The 18,455-nt window shown below is 36.5% G+C and overlaps 4 protein-coding genes across 7 annotated transcripts; 3 read left to right on the top strand and 1 right to left on the bottom strand.

Annotated features, from left to right (window-relative positions):
* The first annotated feature begins 145 nt into the window (after positions 1 to 145).
* LOC121780867 (developmentally-regulated G-protein 1-like) lies at positions 146 to 4,986 on the top strand. The gene is made up of 12 exons (XM_042178506.1): positions 146 to 281; positions 522 to 609; positions 730 to 797; positions 946 to 1,022; positions 1,154 to 1,334; positions 1,505 to 1,561; positions 2,301 to 2,375; positions 2,681 to 2,800; positions 3,463 to 3,633; positions 3,785 to 3,898; positions 3,989 to 4,159; positions 4,527 to 4,986. Exons 2-12 carry the CDS (start codon positions 540 to 542, stop codon positions 4,620 to 4,622), a joined length of 1,200 nt encoding a protein of 399 aa, XP_042034440.1. The 5' UTR covers positions 146 to 281; positions 522 to 539; the 3' UTR covers positions 4,623 to 4,986.
* A 657-nt stretch (positions 4,987 to 5,643) lies between these two features.
* Positions 5,644 to 9,355, top strand: LOC121780916 (PHD finger protein ALFIN-LIKE 4-like). The gene is made up of 5 exons (XM_042178573.1): positions 5,644 to 5,995; positions 6,076 to 6,108; positions 7,619 to 7,847; positions 8,256 to 8,388; positions 8,884 to 9,355. Exons 1-5 carry the CDS (start codon positions 5,905 to 5,907, stop codon positions 9,130 to 9,132), a joined length of 735 nt encoding a protein of 244 aa, XP_042034507.1. The 5' UTR covers positions 5,644 to 5,904; the 3' UTR covers positions 9,133 to 9,355.
* A 1,715-nt stretch (positions 9,356 to 11,070) lies between these two features.
* On the top strand, positions 11,071 to 13,775 carry LOC121780915 (DNA-directed RNA polymerase I subunit RPA49-like). Its single transcript, XM_042178572.1, has 4 exons — positions 11,071 to 11,560; positions 11,999 to 12,148; positions 12,398 to 12,718; positions 13,252 to 13,775. Exons 1-4 carry the CDS (start codon positions 11,159 to 11,161, stop codon positions 13,663 to 13,665), a joined length of 1,287 nt encoding a protein of 428 aa, XP_042034506.1. The 5' UTR covers positions 11,071 to 11,158; the 3' UTR covers positions 13,666 to 13,775.
* Positions 13,776 to 14,478: 703 nt separating this feature from the next.
* On the bottom strand, positions 14,479 to 17,986 carry LOC121780914 (casein kinase 1-like protein 2). 4 transcript variants are annotated; one of them, XM_042178570.1, is made up of 14 exons: positions 17,761 to 17,986; positions 17,648 to 17,688; positions 16,982 to 17,051; positions 16,738 to 16,886; positions 16,561 to 16,656; positions 16,404 to 16,471; positions 16,223 to 16,284; positions 16,043 to 16,106; positions 15,873 to 15,972; positions 15,655 to 15,781; positions 15,486 to 15,568; positions 15,363 to 15,414; positions 15,105 to 15,202; positions 14,479 to 15,032 (listed from the first exon to the last, which is right to left on the bottom strand). In XM_042178570.1, exons 1-14 carry the CDS (start codon positions 17,834 to 17,836, stop codon positions 14,874 to 14,876), a joined length of 1,245 nt encoding a protein of 414 aa, XP_042034504.1. In that variant the 5' UTR covers positions 17,837 to 17,986; the 3' UTR covers positions 14,479 to 14,873. The 4 variants fall into 4 exon arrangements, with proteins under 4 accessions (XP_042034504.1, XP_042034505.1, XP_042034501.1 ...); XM_042178571.1 differs by having other exon boundaries at positions 15,873 to 15,957; XM_042178567.1 differs by having other exon boundaries at positions 17,648 to 17,986.
* Positions 17,987 to 18,455: the final 469 nt, after the last annotated feature.

The following is an 18,455-nucleotide window of genomic DNA, read 5'->3' as shown; positions in this document are numbered from 1 at the left end:
CACTTTTATTATTGTGGATCGGAGATAGTAAAAATGAAGTGGGATAAATGAGACTAAAATGGAAAATTGAGATGGAGGAGGGAGTATTAATTTGATAGTGAGTCTTGGTTTCTGAACATGGGCCATATATATGGGCCTTTTTGCGGCCCACATTAAATTTACAGTTTCTACCACTTTTAACAAGATTGCAATTTAGCTAAAGTCTAAACCACCTGCGAATTCTCTTCTCCACTCCGGTAAAGCCCTACAGGCGTCCTCTCCTTTCTCCCCCAACTCACTAGGTAACATTTCGATTATCTATATGTGAGTTTGGATTGATGTATCAATTATATCAAGGAGAATTCTAGATTCCAATAGGTTGTTTGTATTTGCATCGAACAACTAATCTGAGCTTAAGCATTGCGGAAAGTGTTTGTTTGTGCTCATTTATAATTGAACTCCTCCAATTAGGTAGTAGTTTATTGATGCAGCTATACTCAACTGATTGCGAGAATGTCGTTGATGATGTTAATTGTTTTCAGGTAATTAATCAAGGAAAGATGGGGATCATAGAAAAGATTAAGGAAATTGAATTCGAGATGGCTCGGACTCAGAAAAATAAAGCCACAGGTGAATTACATACCTGATCCTTCTCTGAATATGTAACTGAGCTTAGTGCAAGAAGCTGAGTTGGTTTTGTTCTCAATTTAATTTTGATGCTGACCTTCTATGTGCAACTGATTTTCTCAGAATATCATTTGGGTCAGCTCAAGGCTAAGATAGCAAAGCTGAGGACACAACTGTTGGAGCCTCCGAAAGTATGAATTTTTTTTGTGGGGGTGAAAAAATAAAAAGGAATCATATAGTTTCATTTGCATGTATTTTTATACCAACTGCTATTTTCTAAGTGTTACTATGGCTTTTGCAAGTCACTCGTATTCTGATAATTCTTCGATGGTGGGCCAGGGAGCTAGTGGAGGTGGTGAGGGATTCGAAGTTTCAAAATACGGTCATGGCCGTGTTGCACTGATAGGTTTTCCCAGGTTGGTTATGCATTGAAGAATCAAGATTAACTGCCCATGTCATTCTTTTGTATTGTTAGGTTATCTTAAGGTATCCCTTTTAACTTCCATACATTTTTAAATTCTAAAAGACATGCTTTTTTTCTGTTAAGTGTTGGTAAATCCACACTTTTGACTATGTTGACGGGAACACATTCAGAAGCTGCATCATATGAGTTCACCACGCTTACCTGTATCCCTGGTATTATTCACTATAACGACACAAAAATTCAGCTGCTTGATCTTCCTGGAATTATCGAAGGTGCATCTGAAGGAAAGGGTCGTGGTAGGCAGGTAATGATATATACAGTGGACTCTGTTATTTGATGCCTAGTGAGACAGAATGGGACATGCATGTATTGCACTTTTCCTGTGGAAGAGGGAAGCTTATCGGGTTCAACCCACAACAAGGATTATAAAAATGACGATGGTACACACCCTGACATAAACTTCTTGTTTGTCAGGTTATTGCGGTCGCTAAATCATCAGATCTTGTATTGATGGTTCTGGATGCCTCTAAAGTAAGTCCTAGCTATATCAACTGCTCCTTGGATAGTTCTATATTTTTCTATGAAAATTTTCAACTGTACTTATCTCAGAGTCATCTGCATTGAAATTTTTGTGTGATGCTTTCACTGTTAAAATAATTGTTTGCTTTCCCTCAATAATGGAGTTTTCCGACCTTCAATTGGTCATTTATTGTGATCTCTTATAATATTTTGAACACATTGCATATCCTGATGATTAATTAGACACAAAACACATGGAGTATATGCATAAGAAAAATGTCATAAAAGTAGTATTAATTCCATGCTAATATTTATTGACTACTATTGATGGCTTTTCAGGTTGCTGCGTTATATGATTCTACAAAGTAAATTATTGACATAATTCTTTGCTTGCTTGGTTTTTGTGACACTATCTGAACCCTCTATCTTCGGGGGGTTACATACATTGTGTGTCTTATATTTCTTTGGTGTAAAAGACAATTTTATATATAAAAATAAGATAGTATTTTTTTCTGGAATTGCTAGTAGCCTGTATATTTTGTCTGAACTTGCTCCTTTTCTTCATTTACATGGCTGGATCGTGTTTTGCACTTTTGCTTAGCATTTCTGGCTTGGAGAAATACTGAAATTGCACATTGATGTGGATAAGAATTTGTGATATTTTGATTTTGTTGTGAGTAATTAGTAGTTATATGAGATCTCATTCATCTATCTTTGAATCTAATTTCTTCTTTTGTCCTTCAAAATCTAGAGTGAAGGGCATCGGCAAATCCTAACAAAGGAATTGGAAGCAGTTGGCCTGCGTTTAAACAAAACTCCACCGCAAGTAATGTATTTTTGAGATTTCTCCATTGTATATCTGGTTCTAGCATTTATTTGGAAGCACTACTTTGAACTTTACCGTACACTTTTAGGCCTTCTCCGTGATCCTTTAGGGAGGGATAAAGCTTTAATATTCTGTATTCATAGCCATGATTGTAGACTACCTATTCATGCTGATTGACTAGCTTCTATCCAGACAAGAACTCTAATTGAATGAATCTTTTCGTGGAAGAAGAGTGAGGCATTTCCTCAAAGTTATGACTTCTAGCTTGTCTCTTAATTGATGTGTGTGGTACTTCTTGATGACAGATCTACTTCAAAAAGAAGAAGACTGGAGGAATTTCTTTCAATAGTACATTACCCTTGACTCATGTGGATGAGAAGCTCTGCTATCAAATATTACATGAGTACAAGATTCACAATGCCGAGGTAACTACTCCTCCCCAACCAGAAACCAACCTGAAAGTCATTGTTTTCGTAGTTTAGAGCAAATATTATTTTGTTTTGTTCATCTGCTTGATGTATTATCACATTACAACTAGACTTGTGATAGCACAGAATTGTCATAGGTAAAAGAAAAAATCCATGGTATTTCAGTAATGCCTTAGCACATGACCACCAATTAGTAAGTACACAGATTAGGACTGCTTAAATATGAACCACAAGAACTCGAGCTGTAATATCCTTGTAGGTGAATCTCCTCTTCATGGTATGTGTTGCAGCTGTGAGCTGTCTCATATTGCTAACTCTGTTTTGGTTTTGTTTTGTGTTATGATATACTCCCTTCATCCCATAAAAATAGTCTTTTTTTCCATTTTGGGTGTCCCACAAAATTAGTCGACTTCTATTTTTGGCAAGTTTTTTCTCTCTTATGAGGTGGAGGTAGACCTCATTCTCCACTAACAATACTCCAATCACTTTTTTCTTTCTATCTCTCTCATACTTTACCAATTTCGCATTGAAACCCGTGCCGTTCCTAAAGTCGTTATTTTTATGGGATGGAGGAGTATGAAAAATGATAACAGTTGATGGTTGAACTATGTAATAGGGCTGAGAATGTTGACAATTCTTTTCTACTTCAATTTCACCAGGTTTTGTTTCGTGAAGATGCAACTGTGGATGATTTGATAGATGTCATTGAGGGCAACCGCAAGTACATAAAGTGTGTATATGTCTACAACAAAATAGATGTCATTGGTATTGATGACGTGGACAGATTAGCTCGACAACCCAATTCAATTGTCATTAGTTGCAATCTGAAGGTATTTCTTTGTTCCTGTATACCTGCCCAATTCCATCTATCATTTATATTTTTCTGTAAAAGAATTTGATGGGGCACTGATAAACACTAGCACGTGGCCTCAAATAACTTTCTTTTTGCTTGCTTAATGATGTGTGGTTATGCTCCAACAGCTCAATCTAGATAGACTGCTTGCAAGAATGTGGGAAGAGATGGGTCTTGTTAGAATATATACAAAGCCTCAAGGCCAGCAACCAGATTTTACAGACCCGTGTGTCCTTTCTGCTGTATGTCTCTTAGTATCTTATTCAGTTCTGATTTTTCGCTGCTAGTTTTTTTGTTTTTGTCTTCCCACAATGATTGGATTTTTATTTCAGGGTAGAGGTGGCTGCACTGTTGAAGATTTTTGCAACTACCTTCATCGGAGCCTGGTAAAGGAAGTGAAGTATGTGTTGGTGTGGGGAACAAGTGCAAGACACTACCCTCAGCATTGTGGCCTTAGTCATGTTCTTAATGATGAAGATGTGGTACAAGTGGTTAAGAAAAAGGTACTTGAGCTTTTCCATTCTTGCCTCTTCTCGCTTTTCTTGATGAACACGATCATAATGTATTATCCTCAATTATTGGTAAGATTATAGATGGAAGATAAATTTTGTTGGGCAGTTAAAAATTAAAATAGCATTTTCCATCAAACCTGGAGTTGTCCACAATAACTTGGAAACATATATATGTAGTAGGATAGGCTAAATTAGGATTATGTATCAACCTGGAGCAACCCTCTTGCTTCAAGCCTGTATCTCAAACAACAAGATGTTGGTTTGTTCATTGTTTGGTATCATCCCTTTTATTAATTGTATGCTGGTCCCGACCTTCTGTTTCTGAACCAACACATGGAACACCGACTGCCTGTTCCAGGAGAAAGAAGATGGAGGTAGAGGGCGATTTAAATCACACACAACAGGTCCTGCTCGCATTTCTGACCGAGAAAAAAAGGCTCCTTTGAAGACATGAAGTGGTGGTACCGGTGAGTAACCTCTACAAATCCCTTCTACCTATGTTCGGAGGCAGATGATTGTATACATATTGGAGGGAATCCCAAATACTTTCTTGCAATGCCCTGGTGAAGCTGAATCTAGATTGCGATTTTCTCCCCCTGCGATTCAAAATAGCCATTCGTCATCGCTCAGACTTTGACAATTGTGATTTTTGTGTTGATGTCTGCTAATGTACAAGACCTAAGGCGACAATATGTTGTACGAGTTTATCTTTATATTTAAGTTATGTTGTTTCGTTCCAGTGTTATAGATACACATTGAGCTGCATACTTGGATGATTTTTAGTATTATATCAAAAGCTATGCCGGAGTGATTCATCTTCTCTGTGTGTTAGTGTGTTGTTATAATTTGATCGCCATTGGTATGTCGATAAATGTGGCTTAGTGGGAATATAGTATAAAAAATGTAAAAATCTCTTAAAATGAAAAGTTCGCATGCCTCAATTCTATATTATGAAATAAAAGGTCCAATTTAAAATTACCAAATTCTGAAATTTCTCTACGACATTTAAAAGTTCGTACGATATTCTAAGAGGAATTTTGAAATTTATTTGCGAAATCGAATACTGTATTTTGAGACAATTAACTTAAAATGCTAATGTAATATTTGTAAGAACGTACAAATGTAAGATTATTTTCGTTCTCCTGTAATTTTTTTTATTATTTTTATGAAAGATTCTCCTGTACTTTTTCTTCTCGATTTAATTGAATTTGGCATGAAATGATTCCTTGCTTCAAATGTTGGTAAGAGGATGTTTGACCTTTGGTAGTTTGGTTATGGTCATGGACTTTCAAAATATTGAATCAAATCCGAAGAATTCAGAAAATTTCTACATATTCCGTTTTTATTGTGGCAATACAATTTAAGTTCTCCAAATAATTTTAAAAATAGGACTCGAAGTCAATTAAATTAATAAATAAATTGAAAAGAATATGCAAAGGAAAATAAATAAGAAGATTGTCGGACACATCAGCCATTCAACATCGTTAGTTGAAGTCCGTTTCTCTCTCTCTCTCTCTCTCTAGAAATGAAGCTTCCGATTTTCGATCTGGTAGAGTGAAACCCTGCAACACCAATCACTTTGATCCATTCCTCCCTCGTCAATTCGAGCTCCAGAGAGCAAAGGATCTCTGCACCCTCTCTACTTCGATTTCTCGATCCAGTAGACTTTATTCAGCGCAATAATCGGATTTTTTTTACCTTCAATTTGAATTCAATAAGACCAACAAAGGTTATAAATGGCGGCAAGGTTGTATCCTCGATCTGTTGAGGAAGTTTTCAAGGATTTCAAGGGTCGAAGAGTTGCACTTGTTAAAGCCCTCACGACAGGTGTGCGATTATAATTTGTTTACTTTTTCACCCCTATTAATTTGGCTGCTAATTTCTGGGTTTGTCTGTTGTTTCTGCAGATGTTGAAGAATTTTACCAGCAGTGTGATCCTGGTAGTCTCGACATTTTAAATTCTACTGCTGCTCGGTTTCTATTGTTTCCTAATTTTGTATTTTACTGTTTCTAGGCTGAAGTTTTTTTCTGAAGTTTTTTTTTTAAAAAAATTGTTGATGCTTAGCATTAATGATTGTTGTGTTTCTGGTCTTGCGGAATTTTGGGAACTGCTTGTTTAACTTGGGATGTTACTTATACTGTGACAACTGATATAATCTGTTGAGACTGGAGTTTTGTTATTAGCATTTGGAGTTTCTGTGTCATCATGGCTTCAATTGTAGGCTAAATTTTGCAGTTGGTGTGTTTTGAAAAGCATATATGCTAGGTTTTGTTTGTTTTTACAATTTGTTTGATGTATGTGTATTGGATAAATATCTTTTACAAGAATTGTCTTCAGCTGTTTTCGGATGTGTTATGTAATTTGATTGCATTTTTATGCTACTCCTATTACTTAAGCAAGATGGTGTTTCGACTTTCGACATGGGATATTTAAATAAGTGGCACCATTTTTGGCTAGATATTTGTCTTGTTCTGATTCGTAAATACGTTGGTTTGTTCTAGGACTTCTTGTGTTGCTCCTCATTACCCTATTGTTGGATTGAACTGAAAATTACTTTTTTGAATGTCTTCTCCGTGTATTCTAGGTTTTGATTTTGTATTTGTAGGATTCAATTGGATTATGCTAAATTGAGTTGCTTGATTTTGGTCTGATATGTACATTGTATCTGAAATATATTGGTTCATGTCAAGAAACTTCTTTGGTGTCACAGTCACATGATTCTTTCTCTCGCGATTTACCTTTGTTTTACTTTTAACTTCGATACCTTTTATCTTTTCTGTAAACCTCTGATTGGTGCTATTAAAGTAGTAAAATGTTATCTGAGTATTAATACTTGTATTGTACTCTCTCCATCCGCGAATAGGAGTCCCGTTTTTCCATTTTAGTCCGTCCGCGAATAGGAGTCCCGGTTCACTTTTACCATAAATGATAATAGGGTCTCACCTTCCACTAACTTATTCTGCTCACATTTCATTTAAAATTTATATATACAAGTATGACCCCTATTCCACTAACTTTTTTCTACCCACTTTTCTTAACATTTCTTAAAACTCGTGTCGCCAAGAAATGGGACTCCTAATGGCGGACGGAGGGAGTATTAGATATATTATTGTATATTTCTTTTGGAAATGTCTTGCCCATCATGTAATAACTACTATTGCCACAGGCCTCATTTAATTTTTTCAACAAATGAGTGCCGGTTACCTGTAAATGATTAGGTTGTTTCTGTTTATAGAAAGCATGGGAATTTCCAAATATGCCCATCTTAGGATATTCTTTTACTTATTCTAGGTATGGTTGTTTCTGTTTATACGAAGCATGGTAGTTTCCAAATATTCCTATCTTAGAATGTTCTTATACTTATTCTAGGCATGGTTAGTTTTAACAATATCTTAACTAGTTTTGCTCGCTGCTGCTGGTATTGATTCTGCCTGTTGCTTGCTTCACAGAGAGGGAGAATTTATGCCTATACGGACATCCTCATGAGGAGTGGGAGGTCAATTTGCCTGTTGAAGAGGTACCTCCTGAACTCCCCGAGCCTGCTCTGGGCATCAACTTTGCTAGAGATGGGATGCAAGAAAAAGACTGGCTAGCTCTTATTGCTGTCCACAGCGACTCCTGGCTGCTCTCCGTTGCCTTTTATTTTGGTGCTAGATTTAGCATTGATAAAGCTGACAGGTACCCCTAATGCTCTTTCTGCATTTTCATTTCTTGCTTAAGACTTACTACAATGCTTAGCAATGTCTAATCTTAAGACAAACAGCAGCAGTGGCTTAATCTTTTCAATATTAGCAATTTAGCATGCAATTTCCTGCTTAGTAAATAGCCTTTACATGGTCATCATGACTCAGTTTATGCAAAACTTTGATCATTGAAAGTAACTGGCTCTCTTCTGCATTTTCCTGGCTTTATTATATGTTTAGGTTTCCGATTGGTTTGGAATTACGACATAATGTTCGTAGATGGTAACTTCCCAGCTTGTATACCATTCGTCTGTTCTATTTTATGTTGTGTAGTTTTTTTCAATATAGCTAGCTTAAGCTTCCATCAGACATTAAGCTTATATAATGCTCGCCATTTGTGCAGGAAGCGGCTATTCAGCATGATCAATGAACTTCCTACTGTATTTGAAGTTGTGACGGGGGCAGCCAAAAAACTACAGAAAGAGAAATCTCCAGTCTCAAACAGCAGCAGCAAATCCAAGTCAAATTCTAAGCCGGTACTGTCTATAATTCTTGGTTTCTACTTCTGTTCTTTTTCCTCATCCCTGGCACCACCATAGAGGGAAAGGAAAGCAAAAGATTGTTTACATAGTACTTATAAATCCAAAATTCACCATAATCTAATGAGCCCTATTAGTTTTTCTGTGCATATCTAGTTTTCTATGTTCTTTATGTGCATGAGCAAGTTTAGAAATCACACTCTTCTACTGCAATACACCTTCCCAAGCACATTACTTTTTTGGAATAAAGTATATTCAGGTCTCTAAAACCTTTATTGCTTTCTTTTTGTTGAATTGGATTGCTGAACTTTCATCTGTAAAAATGAGGTCTCTAGTTCGTGGATGTGGACAATTGCATAGTTCTAGACATAAATGATGAATGATACTACTAAATGCAAGTACATATGGGCTTGATTCCCCTATTTCTATCGTTGAAATTCTTGATGGTATCGATTTGCTCGCGCTGTAATGAAAAATATAACCTACTCTCAGGTAAAAGTTTCAAAGCCACAGCCAAAAGACGAGGAGGAGGAGGAATTGGATGAGGAAGAAGATGATGAACATGGGGAGACATTGTGCGGCGCCTGTGGGGATAACTATGCATCAGACGAGTTCTGGATATGCTGCGACATATGTGAGAAGTGGTTCCATGGCAAGTGTGTCAAGATTACTCCTGCCAAAGCCGAGCAAATCAAGCAATACAAGTGCCCATCATGCAGCAACAAGAGACCCCGGCCTTGAGATGGAATGCTGATCTCTCAACTCGACTTCTAAAACTCCGGCTACCGCCTAGGTTCGAATTCAAGTATTACATTTGGTGCTTTAACCTGTGAATGTCAATGCAGACTTTGTGGTTACTGGTTCTCTCTTGAAATAGTATTATCTATTGTTAGATTCAGCTGTAGTCCCCTCCCCTGATTTTGTTGGATTATCATGCTTCTCTTTAATGGGATTTTATTAGCTATTCTTGGGCTTGATATGACTTTTAAATGTTTGCTGTGAAAATAAGTTATAATGTAAAGGGTTAAGGATCGAACCGAACGGAAAATTCGAATCGAAATTTAAATTTTTTATTTGATTCAGATTGGATTTTCGAATCTCGGATATTTTAGTCAACCCTAGTAACTAATTTATGTGCACATCGAAGTTAATTACAGTCAACCCTAGTAACTAATTTATATGCACATCAAAGGTTAATGTTGTGTTTGTGTAGCCATTATGTGACATGTCATGTAAATACGCCGAATTAGTTGGGAAGACAAGGTGTGTTGGGTAAGACAAAGTTGATTGGGTTCATTTGCTTTGTTATGAAGGTAAGACAAAGTTGATTTAGAGTTCATTTGCTTTGTTATGAAAGGTGAGAAATAGAAAATGTTACTGAAATATTGGTCGTATGTATTGAATTGTTGGTATACTATGATGCCAATATGTATTGATTATACTGCATACACCGAATTTTTATACCATACCAATTATATGCAACTATATGAAATAAGATTTCGGTAAATGCATATTTTGATGTACCGTAGTGAAATCCGATATATAGTAAAACTAAGAAGTATAGTAGGTTTCAGTACAATATAATGAAAATCGGTGTAATATTTTAATATTGAAATGAGTTATACCAAAATTTAAAATTTATTAAAATGTGGTATATTGAAAAATTCTATTTTCCTGGGATTATTTCATTTTGGCACAAGAATTAAGAAAACTCCGTCCGTTTCTTAAAAAAAAGAATTTTTGAAACGACATGTGTTTTAATGCAAAATTAAAAAAATGTTCCCTTTATCCGCCATTTATAGTCCCATTTTGACTCGATACAAGTTTTAAGAAATTGTTTAACTTTGTGAATAAAAACGAGAAAATGAATTAGTGGAGTCTGAACCCCAATTTTATATATTGATTTTATAATACAATGTGTAATGTGTAAGGTGAATGGTAAGGTCCATTTACATAGAATAGAAGGTAAATGGAACTTTCAATCGCAGTCACTCTGAAATGGCAAAATGAGACATTATGTCACGGACCGATGGAGTATTCAACTATCTAAATAATAGTAACACATTATTCACTGCATATAAATATTATTATTATATCCGTCTCTTAAAAATAGAAACTATGTTCATTTTGGATTGTCCCTTAAAAATAGAACTTTCTAAACTTCCTATTTTAGGATGTGGACCCCAGAATTTACTAACACTATTTCCACTATTTATTTTGTCCACCTCTCTTACTTTACGCATTTTTCTTTTATTATCTTTTACGTTTCCAATTGTGTATTAAAACTCGTGTTGTTTTTATAGTTTCTTGTAGTATGTTTTAAGTATTATTATTATTATTAGTAGTAGTAGTAGTTGTGGTGGTGGTAGTTGTAAAATTCGGATAGTAAGCTACACATAAGTACTCCCCTCAAGTCCCAAAAAAATAAGGAACGTGAGATGACACGAGAATTGATGCATAACTGTAAAATAAGAGAGATAACGAAAATGATAGTTAAAATAATGTTACTTCATAGCAAAACTCACATATTATTAGTGTGGAATTAATAATGATCTATAGTAGTATAAGTTGTAAATAAATCAATATATTATTGAAGTATTTAATTGTGGAAAAGAAATGTGGTTTGGCAATGGGCGTCGGGCGATATTAATTAGTGGCAAGTGTCTCTTAAAAGGCTAAAACTAAATTAGGGTTTATCACAAAAGCCTGACAACCCATAGTGTTAAGTTAGGGTTTAGCACGACCCCTGAAAATCCCTCGTCGAATCATGGGGGAAAAAGAGAAGAAGAATCGAGTAGAACAGGAGAGCGCCGAAATGGGAAAGCAATTGGAAACTATGAATGTGAAAATCAAGGAAATTAACGAAAACCCAGAGAAGAAAATCCCGCCAGTAATCGGATATTTTCCTTCCGGATTTGACCCGTTGAAGAATTCGGAGGAATCCAACTCGAAATCCGGAGTCTCTAGCGTGAAGGTGTACAGGAATGCCAAACGAAATCCCAAAAACCCTAGATTGGAGGTGGTGGTGGGAGTCGGCGGGTCCGCTGTCAATTTTGTAGGAACGAGCTATTCCGGCGAAGCTAGGACACCGCAGCTCTGCAATTATGCTCTTGGGGTGTTGGACAAGGAGACGGGGGTGCTGAAGATGGTTCCTATTGCTGCTAATAAGGTATTGTGTTTGTGGCTTAAACTAACTCAGTTTTTCGCTGATTTTGTTATTAGGATTTCTTATTCCATTTTGGTGTTTTTTTAGCTTGTGCGTGTTTGTGGTGGAATATCTGTTTTATTTGTTTTTTCAATTTGTGGCTTTACAACAAAAAAATTGAACTTCTGTTTTTTTGCACTTGTAGTTGAAGGTTTTGATTCTTCTTAAATTTGATGTTTTTCGACTTGGTTTTTAAGTGAATGAACGAACTATTCATGATTTTGATGCCCCTTGGTATTGATTTCTGATTCCATTTTGAATTTGGTGTTCTTTTTTCTTATTTGAGGCTCAAATATGATTATTTCTTTCGGTGATGTATGAGTGCAAAGACGAAAAACTGCAGAGGCTGTTTTATTTGTTTCTGGAATCAATATATTGAAACATTTTATTGTGTGGCTGCAGATATTCAGGTTGGAACCAAAGGTTCCTGGGATGGAGCAGCCTGAAAATGAATCACAAGATGCGGAAAAGGAAGCAGATACATATGAAGAGAGGTCCGAGAAATTCATGAATGCCACGCGCATGTATTCAACGAAGAAAAATATAAGAAGGGTATGCATTTTTTTTGGGTGGAAATTAAATAGTTTGGCTGTGTTTATTAAATCTCAGTCCACCTCTGTGTTAGTAGTTTGTAGGTAAAGCTTAATATGACATATGCTATACAGGGCTGGCCTAACTTGAGAATTACGAGCATCTTTTCTTTTATTTCCTGAAAGAGAATGAATCACAGAAAAAAGTGGGAAAGGGGGCACAGTGTTTGATTTATTTCACTTCTAATATGTAGCACTCCTTTACTCTCAGGATGAGAAACGCGTAACCTTACGTAGGACAGAAGATGTAGGAGTGCAAGAAGGTATGGAACAAAAATTGGAGGGGATCAAGGTGAACATGGAGGCACTGGTGGAAGCAGTCCCTTCAACTGCTAATGCTCGCAATATCCCTCCACATAATATAGATGCCAATGAGGTAGAGATGGCCTATCCACTTGACAAGATCATTCTAAAAGGGGAGTGGGATTACCTTCAAGACATTTTTGACAAGTTGCATGGTGGATCAGAATTGGCCCAAGATGTTTACCCATGTTTTGTTCTCAATCGAGTTCATTCATTGCAAAAAATTAAGGTGAGAATTCATAAGATGATTGAAGTTCCCTAATGTTATTGTTTGGCTGTGTTGCAATTGATTTTCCTTCAACATGGTATTATCCTTCTCACGGTTAACTGATTACATGCGTATCAGCTTATCACTTTAATTTCTCAAGTTTTCGTTCATTTGCTGAAAACTGTTGGCATTTACTATAAACTTGGAAAACATGTCAGTTACCCTAAACTTGTTTCTATGAAACTTTGATATTCCAATGAAGGATTTGGTTTCATGATTATTTCCTTGTGAATCCAACTTGTTCTTTTGTCTAATCGTCAGTCATTATTTCCTCGTGATTCCAATTTGTGATACAGACAACCCCTTGGTTTTGCTCATTCCTGTATCTGCTGGTTCACTCACCATGCTTTTGACTGCTAGTTTTGCCGAGTTAATTGACATGATGATCACAATCCTTTTTTCTCTAGCTTATAAGATATCTCAACATGTTATGTGGACTTCATTGTGTTGAGTCTGAGCTATTTTGTTATCATTTCGGCCTCTGAAATTTGTAGAATGAGTCAAGTAGAAGGAGGATGGCTGGAATTTTGTCATACATCACTCATCTCATACGATTCAAGGATCGACACTCTATGGATGGGGTGTCGTCTGCAAAGTTTCACAAATTGCCTAGCATCTTATCCCAGAAATTCTCCACCATGTTCGCTTCCACTACGGATAAACGACTTCCTCAAGATAAACAGGATCTGCTGATAAGCTACGTTCTGGTGCTCTCTCTCTTTGCTGATGATTTTCGCTCTGACCCTTCAGACATTGCCAGGGATCTCCGGATGAACCCTGTGACACTGAGAACTCACTACGAGTCCTTGGGCTGCAAGTTTGTTCGTGAAAATATGTCTCTGGTCGCGACCCTCCCTGTCCCGCTGACCTTCCAGACGATCAAGATCAAGAGGAAAAGGCAAAAGTAGATATATTATCACATTCTACGTAAATCCATTCTTGCTGAGTGTTTGTTTATCTGTGAAATTACTCTTAGACGGTGCAAATTTACAGTTTAAATGGTATTTTTGATAACCAATTTTCAGTTTTCGTCTTTCCCTTTTGATATATACTATGAACTTTTTAACTTTTGTCGATCTCATGGCTAAAAAGTACTACTTTAGACATGAGTTAGATTGATAAGAATAAGATTGATAAAAGATGAATTGTTAGACAATTCTTTTAGTTATTTTCAAATTAGATTTAGTCTTATTTCTCAAATTTTCCTAGCTAGCCATTTTAAGTTTTTAATCATATTTTTTGTATGGCCTAACACTGAGAATGAGTCACTTACAATCTTGTGTTTTGCTTATAATACTTTGTGAAAAAGAGCTGTATAGATAAATGAGAAAAATAAGAGTAGTTCAACCTAAATGTGAAAAATGCATAATATCTGTAATTTGAAAAGAAAAAAATAGATGTGCACAGAAAATGAAGGTTGCACAAGAAAAAAAAGTAGAGATAATGAAAGGAAAAAGAAAAAAACTTACGGTCTATAATTGATTGCGATTGGAATTGTTAGTTTCGATTGGAGTAATTATTAGTCACATTTCCTTACATATTCAAAATGCCTACAATACAACCTAATTAAAACAACTTTCTAATTTTTTATATTTTTTTTATCACATTATGTAGAGAAGAAATTGAACTTTAAACACCTTTCTAATTTTTTTAATTTATTTAAACACCATATTTGGCATAAACATCACATGAATTTATTAAACTATAAATAATTGCGCAAGAAATGTCAAAACTACATGCCATGGAAACGACAAATCAAAAGAATGGGTATTTACAACATTAGGTACGTAAGAAGCATAAATGAATGCGTGTTACCTGAGGTGGTATTACACCCAATCTCGGCCTAAAACTAAAAGGCTTCGAGTTGGCCTAGTGATAAAGTGGTTTCATCGTGTCAAGTTTACTGATCTCTCACTTCACCTCACCTCACCTCGGAAGCTAACTGATATCTCGTTATCCGCATGCACCATTCACTGGTTAGGATTTCCTTCAGCAGCTTCCCTCGAGGGAGAAACAACAGATTCCCCGAGTGTTAAATAGGGGTAGGGGCCGGCGTATATGTACAGAGGGAATAAGGGGAAATCTGTAGCTACAAGTCCTGATAATACTGCATAATCTAGTCATTATGGGGTGACGTTGTGGGGCGACTTTTTTGTGCAGCACCGTGATCTCCATTGACAGGATCATCACCATTCCTGGGGATCTTTGGATCCCGATTACTAGAAATTGCAGGCTGCTTGGATGTTCCGGCTTTCTGGTCGTTTGAAGTGGATATCTGCAGAAACCATTTTAGAGGATATGCATTGAACGTTAGAGGATAGACAGAGGTGGTAGGTAGTAGTCTTACCTCCTTTGGTGCAGCAGTATCACTTGCACCTGGATCTTTCATTTTAGACGAATTTAAAGCGTTTCTTCCACGCACAGGTGGCCTACCTTCATCCAAACCTGCAGAAAGTTGTAGAAAATCCATCAAATTCAAGCATTTATAAACCGAAAAGAACGAGATGGCTAACAAACGAGCGAGTTAGTATGAAAATAACAGGAGGTGTGCGATTTCTGAAGCAACAATTCTATCCAGGAACTCAAATAACTGATCAAGAATCACCTGAGTCTCTGTCGTTATTAGCATTTGGCAGCATTGAACTCGTTCCAGCACCCTGTACGAAAATTCATCAGGTTGTAACTCGGAGGGAGGCAAGAGCAGGCCAGCCTAAACTGAGGTACTTACTAGAGAACGAGATGGAGGATTAGCGAGCTGTGACTGCTGATACTTCAAAATAGTCCAATCAAATACGTAATCAAATTGAAAACCTGATAAATAGAAACGCAAGCATAAATTGAAGAGGCACTAATATAATCAGCACAAGATTTTGGGAGGGTAAGGCGGACGCCATCACCTTCACGAATAAAAAGGTCACGGAAAATTCTTTTCAAATAACCATAATCTGGTTTGTCCTCAAATCTAAGTGAACGGCAATAATGGAAGTAAGAAGCAAATTCTGTTGGATATCCACGGCATAAAGACTGCAACGAAAAGATCAAGTTAAAACCCATCTCTTCTTGCACGGCAGGGAACATACTTCTTCGGTCCAGAAGCTACAAAAACTTTAATCACCTCTATTGGTGTTTGAACCTTTTTCTCGCTAATTCTGTCGTACTTTTGTTTCTTGTTTCCGGCTTGCAGTCCCTGCCAGGGAAGGCTACATTTTTTTTTTCTAGATAAGAGTCAGTGTACCACAAGAACCAACAGTAGAGAGAACTAACAAGACAAGATTTAAGAACAACCTTCCTCGTAAGAAGTACATAAGAACATATCCGAGTGATTCTAGGTCATCCCTCCGGCCTTGTTCTATCCATAGGTTAATGCAGTGGAGCAGAATGAAAAACGAAAGCAACGAACAATCAGCTTTCTACTACACCTGTAAGGTCGATAAATAAAAGATAGAGCACGTGTCACATACATACCGATGCCAAGATGTGTATTTATGCTTGCGAATCTGGCTGTTCCTGTCAAATTCTTATTTTCTCTGCATGATAGAGTAACGTGTTGCTGAACTATAGCTTGATCGGGTACAAAAAGAGTAGTATTGAAGGGAATATTGAAGTAAATCAGATTACAACGTAAGTTATACAGAACACAGCATACCTATATGGGATATGCTGATGATTAGAATCTCTATATTTCTTGGCGAGCCCAAAGTCAATGACATAAACCTAGAGGCGGATAAATAGAGTTATCATCCGCAAACCATTAAACAAAATTGAGAAAACTTAAAAATAAGGAGTGAAGGAAAACAGAAGACCTGATTCGCACGCCTTCCCATGCCCATGAGAAAGTTGTCAGGCTTAAGATCTCGATGCAGAAATGACTTAGAGTGAACAAACTCGAGGCGATTAAGCTGAAAGAAGAGAAGCAGAGATTTCCATGATAAGTGAACCATTAAATTGTTTAGAATCCTTAACTAAACAGAGTGCATTACCATCTGATCTGCAAGCATGAGAACAGTCTTCAACGACAACTTCCTACTACAAAAGGTGAACATGTCCTCAAGGCTCGCCCCCAATAAGTCCATCACGAGAACATTATACTCTCCTTCAACCCCAAACCATTTAGTGTTTGGGATTCCGTCTGTCAAAATCGAGAAATGCCAAAAATGAGGATACTGATAACTTAACCATGTAAAAAAAAAGGAAACAAACATCAGCAACAAAAGAGGATATTACTTCCTCCTTGGAGTAATCTGTACAACTTTGACTCATAAAGCAGTTGGGGATGTCGTGTCCTCGCATTTTCCTGAAACACACATGAATTACATTCTTATAATCATAGACCAAAACAAAAGACACTATAGTAGAATCTACCAAGAAAAGTGTATAAATACATTACAATAAATATCCAACGGCATGAGAAATAGCATTTGATAAACATTTTGGGAAAAAGTTACAATGATGAACCCCTTCCTTCTACGTAGCTTGTGTTTGCTCAACTAGACAGAGACAAGCCCCGGGTGTCCCTTGGCAATCGCCAAGTACGTTATATTTTTCTGTATAGAATTATAGTTTCGCCACCTTATTTTAAATCCTAGCTCATTCCAACTCAGTAAAAATGACGAATACAGGTAGCTGACTAGAAGTAGCAATGGCGATGACGACGATGATTATGAGCTCTACAAACACTGACGACGGAAGACAAGAACAGAAAACTAATCATTAAGCCATGCCTAAGACAAAGAAACTCAGTTTTTTCAATGTCATTTTCTACAGGAAGCAAAACATTCATTCATCAATAATCAATCTACCAAAGATTCAAAAAAAAACCATGATCAAATATTAAAGATGGATCAAAACAAATTTACATGGAAGAACAGATAAAAAATTGGAACTACTTACAAGCTTGATAGCAACATCCTCATTCGTCTGGATATTAGTGCCTGCAAACAACAAAAGACAACCAATTAATCCAAAAAGGTGTCGAATATAAACAATCAAATCAAACAACATGCCTAAGTAAATCTCTCCGAATGAGCCATTCCCAATTTTTCGCCCCAACCGAAACCTATTCCCCACACGCTGCTCCATTTAGAACCCCCCAATCATATCAAAATTCTTCATAACATTAAACCAAATAAAGCTGAAAATGGCAGGACTCTAGGGAGAGAAAACGACGTAGAGAGGGAGATGATTTTCAGCTTAACGTTGATTCGATTCGGTTAATGAACAAACAAAAAAGTTTTCGCCTTCTCACCAAAACTTTAGCACCAAAAAATAATTGCAAATAATTTTTTGATATTCCTTTCGTTTTTCAAATTAGTTGAACCAAAATGAGTGCATTTTGTATCATTTAATTTTTTAATCTGATTTTGTCATTGATTTATAAATTTTATGTGGTCGCAACAAAATCTTAATAAGTTAATTCATTGCAACCCAACCATCACATTTTAACAAACAAAAAAGATTATATGTTGGTTGTGGCAAACTGCAGAAACATCAACGATTCTCCACTATTACATTATATTAAAGAGCAAAAGAAAATGCTAGACATCCAACGAGCAAACATAGTCTTGGAAATGGATTGGCTTCTTCCTTATGCGACGAGCTCTTGAATTGTCTGTTCTTTGTTCTTCAACCAATTCAGAGGAATGATCATGTGAGAGTGTTTAGGAGTGCTTAACCGGTTCTCCGGTTCTCGGTTAACTAG

Source organism: Salvia splendens, chromosome 20 (assembly GCF_004379255.2).
Source record: "Salvia splendens isolate huo1 chromosome 20, SspV2, whole genome shotgun sequence".
Taxonomy (NCBI): Eukaryota; Viridiplantae; Streptophyta; class Magnoliopsida; order Lamiales; family Lamiaceae; genus Salvia; species Salvia splendens.
Note: the sequence above shows the minus strand (reverse complement) of the source record. Positions and strands in the feature narration are given on the sequence as shown.